At 38.3% G+C, this 4,629-nt stretch overlaps 1 protein-coding gene across 1 annotated transcript in view; it reads right to left on the bottom strand.

Annotated features, from left to right (window-relative positions):
- Nucleotides 1-1,740, bottom strand: part of LOC111641677 (glucose dehydrogenase [FAD, quinone]-like) — a 7,443-nt gene extending 5,703 nt beyond the window's left edge. The window contains exon 1 of the mRNA XM_023387881.1: nucleotides 1,554-1,740. Within this exon, the coding sequence (XP_023243649.1) occupies nucleotides 1,554-1,740 (187 nt within the window). The remainder of the gene's footprint in view (nucleotides 1-1,553) is intronic.
- Between the last annotated feature and the right edge of the window lie 2,889 nt (nucleotides 1,741-4,629).

Genomic DNA, 4,629 nt, shown 5'->3' with positions numbered 1-4,629 from the left:
ATTTTTTAAAGTAAAGAGAATATTCATTACAGGATGCAAATATTCTATGATTTTTGACGGAACAGAAAAAACAAAAAATTCCCTTGTAAATTTTCTCAAAGAATTAATAAATAAATCTTTAATTTAAATAATAAAATTTACATGATTAGACAAACTTGAAATGCTAATATAATGAAGGACCTTCTTTTTTCAAAAAATTTCACTCGGAAATACGAATTTGAACCGTAATTACTAAACTTGACGTATGAATTTTTGAACATTCCAGAGGAAGTTTTAAAATTAATTAACGAAAAAATGATGCAAAATCGCAAGAAAAAACATTAAAACTTTTAAATTTTACTGAGATAAAAGTGAGGATGCTTCTGTTAAAAACAAAATTGATGCATTGCTTGAAAGAATCAATCATCTGTAATGAAAAATGGATTATCTAGTGACAACTTAAGTGATCAGACTAATTGTTTAACAAGGACGAGTAAAGAAAATGCCTGGTAAAGTCGAATGTCATCCAAAGATGATGATGGACAAAATCAATAGCAGAAAATTATAAATAAGACATATAATTGACAAATGAGGTGTGATACTCATTATTCATTCATTCAAACCAGGTGCTATAAATATTAAAAATTAACATTTAATGGCTGTAATATCCGAAACAGAATGCTATTCGTGAGAATGAGATCTTGTTAACATGAAAGAACAGATTGGAATTTTTTAGATCGGTTATAGTGGACAAAAGACTTTCACTTATATTAAGAAAAAAGTGTATAAGAAATAAATAACTTAAAACTATTTTTATTGGAATTTGTTATTCGAATAATTTTTACGCATATTTTCGAATCGAGCAGCTTGTCATACCATTTACATTTATACATTTTCAATGTTCTATCTCTTTGTAACATATTACGTTTAGCAAAAGTGATTGTCACTTCAAAATTTTCATTTAAATTTATTAATTTATACGAAGATTACAAAAATCTGTGTCTATTTTAAATTCTTAAACAAAAATCTGGTTTTTTGGTATATCTGGAAGTTAATACACTGCTGGCCATTAAAATTGAAACACCAAGAAGGAAAGCAAATAAAAAAAAGATATTTATTGTACGTAAACAGTATGGCATGAAGACAAAATGATTAAATTTGCAAGCAGTTTTGGGGTTTACAGGGGTGTAAAATTAGTAGACACAGATGCCACCCCTGGCAGCTAAAACTGCCCTTATCCGGTTAGGCATGGACTTGGATGACAGAAATGGGCAACTCATTCCATGCTGCTTCAAGTCTATGCCACACTTTATCGACTGTATTAGCTGGAGAGGGGTGGCGGGCCATTCTCTCAGCAACCCATGACCAGATGTTTTCAACTGGTGAGAGATCTGGAGACCGTGCAGGCCAGGGCAACAATCGAATACCCTATGTATTGAGGAAGGTCAGAACACGACGTGCAACATGAGGTCTTGCATTATCTTGTTGGAAGATGGCGTTTCGCAGGCCTCGAAGATAGGGTACAACCACTGGACGTAAGATGTCAGAAATGTACTGATCTGCATTCAAATTACCGTCGATCCGAACTAGAGATGTGCGTGTAATGTACCCAATGGCTGCCCATATCATTATACCAGGTGCAGGGCCCCTATGCCGATATCGAATGCAAGCAGGCGACGAGCATCCAGACACTCGGAGCGACCTTACTCGGAGCCTCAGAATGCTGCACGCAGAACCGGGACTCGTCTGAAAAGTCAACATTGTGCCACTCCTGTATTCAGCTTTGTCGTTGGGCGCACCAGAGTCTCTGTCTCTCTCTATGCTGCATTGTCAAGGGAAGCCGAAGTAATGGTCGCCGTGCTGACAGTCCACACTGCTTCAAACATCGTCGCACCGTACAAGCAGATACTGCAAACAAGCTCATTTCCTGACTAATGGTCCGTGATGTGGTTGTACGGTTTTTGGCCGACATTCAGGCAAACGGCCTAGATGGTACAAATCAAAACAAGGTAGACTTAAACCACCCTTACGAGACACAAGGGTACACTGTATGTCTCGATCCCGAGGAAAACCACACCTGGGCAACATGGTGCATCTATACGGATGATTCAAGGGGTGAGGAAGGTACGGGAGCAGGAGTCGCAATAATGGATAACAAAAACAAGATTAAATATCAGGCGTATTCCAAAATGGCGGCCCACTGCACGAATGTCCAAGCTGAGTTATGGGCGATACTCAAAGCCATCAACCACATTACAGACTATATTCACAAGTTCAAGGGCACTATATGCCTTTACACGGACAGTAGAACGGCCCTTAGTATCCTCACGAATGGCAAGAGGCATATCGGCCTTTCTGCCAATCTTATCTCCGAAGCCAACAACCTCAGCAAGATCAGAAAACTCCACTTCAATTGGATCCCTGGGCATACGGGGCAAGCTGCCAATGAACTAGCGGATAAACTAGCTAGGAAGGCTTGCATCCTGAACAGGGAACCATCCTACAAGAAACTTCCTCATTTATGGTTAAAAAACCAGCTTACCAACTTAGCTCTCAACGAGTGGCAACACGAATGGGAAAATGCAGACACAGGGAGGAAAACTTACGCCTTCATTCCATCTATTACTCACCGTGTCAAGGCCACACACTACACTCCAAATGCCGATACTACCCAAATTTTGACCGGCCACGGCAACTTTCATGCCTATCTCCACCGCTTCGGTAAAATGGACAACAACCTCTGCGATTGTGATGAGTCCAGTGAGGCCACAGCGGAACACTTCCTCTACACATGCTCAAAATACGACGACGACGACAGACTCCCGTTCATAGGCGAATGCCTCATAAAGAAACAGAACTGGCCACCAAACCCAGCGGAAGTATTTAGCAACAAAAAACTGTGGAGAAGGCTAACGCAATTTGTGTATAAAACAAAGACTCTAAGCACCAATAGCTTCAGTAGAGAGACCACCAGTTCTACCAACTAACTGGCTACAGCCTAAAGATACGCCTTTCGTGGAACAGGAGGTGAGGAAACGGGTAAAATAATTATGGTAAATGTACGTTATATAACATTCCTGTAAACACCGGCAGTGCTGTGTAATGTATTGTAACACTGTTTTATTTCTGTTGGTATCGGTTGGGCCACCATCTGTAGTCCGGTACATTTTGTTGTACCCCAGCTGCCAATTCTGTTTAATTTTGTTCGGAATGGTGATTTATGCCAATTGGTGTTTATTTTCTATTGGCCTCCCACTCTCCTCAAAAACGCTACAATTGTGTTAATGTACTCTTTATCTTTAAAATTTGTAACAATTACAACTGTTTCCTTCTTAGTTTCTCGTCATCATTGTCATTGGTAACCCTTCGGTTTTTGGGTTGCACCTTCCAATTCTGTAAATCAACTGCTTCCTGCTGCTTTGTAATTGTCACAAGTCTTCAATGTTTGTATTCTATGACAACCACTTAAAATATTATGTAAACATATTGTAATCTTCTAGTTTTATTTCAATAAATGTGATACAGGCACCAATGGGGCCTCCCATGCCTTCCGTTAAAACTTTACTATTACCCTTTCTTTTCACACTTTGACCTCTTGCTTTCTCCTTCTTTCCATTTCCAAATAGGGCAAAGTCCGTAACCACGAACGGACAGCTCTCTTATCTCTTTAACTTGGTGTTTAACTTGGTGGTTGTACGGTTTTGCACGGCCGACCTCACAGTATGTCTGTCCTCTCGGGCGTTAGTCGTGGGAGGGCGTTGAGATCCTGCATGCTGTTCAGTAAGACCCTCAGCAACCCATCGATTCCATATTCGCATGACAGTGGTTGGGTTTCGACCAGTGCGAGTGGCAATATCACGGAACGATAATCCACACTCTCGATAGGCAACGATCCTGCATCTATCGAATTCCGACACTTGCTGATAAGCATTTCTTCTTCTTATTCGAGGCATAACACGATATTCTGATGAAACCCCGACCTTACAAAGCGATTTTCGAATGAGAAATCCACTGCACAACTTTTCTTTTATGCAGTGCTTCAGATGTCATTTGTCCCTCCTGCATCATCTAAATGCGCTGAAACACTAATCACTTGCATATTCCAACCTCTTCTTCCTTTCATATGATTTTAACGTTCGTATGATCATTCCTTCCTGGTGTTGCAATTTTAATGGCCAGCAGTATATTTTAATAGGCCTCTTAGACAAATATTCATAATTCTTCTAAATACAAAATATTTTCTAAGGAAAACTGAATCTTTTATAAGTAAGCTTATTTGAAGAAAGAGAACGGACTTCTCGAATTTTAATTTTTTCCTCTGTCTTGACGACTCATTGACATTGCGGAAAAAAGATGACACCAATAAAAACTTTTATAATAATGTTTTTAAAATGGTTTAAAAGTTCAAAGAAATTTTTGGATCATTCTGTGGACTTTTCAATAATTTGTTCTTTCTCAGATTATAATTAATTCATTGAATTATTATAGTGACAATTTATAACTTGTAATGAAACTATCTTTGATAAAATTAGAATAAATTATATTTATTTTAAGACAATTTTGTCAATTATTTTAGCTAATTTAAGATAATTTATTAGCAAATATTTTCAATAATTGCAAATCTGTATTGTAATTCAGTTCCTTAAATTT

The sequence above is a fragment of the Centruroides sculpturatus genome, unplaced genomic scaffold (genome assembly GCF_000671375.1).
Source record: "Centruroides sculpturatus isolate CEXI.00-Female unplaced genomic scaffold, Cexi_2.0 scaffold1602, whole genome shotgun sequence".
NCBI classification, from domain to species: domain Eukaryota; kingdom Metazoa; phylum Arthropoda; class Arachnida; order Scorpiones; family Buthidae; genus Centruroides; species Centruroides sculpturatus.
Note: the sequence above shows the minus strand (reverse complement) of the source record. Positions and strands in the feature narration are given on the sequence as shown.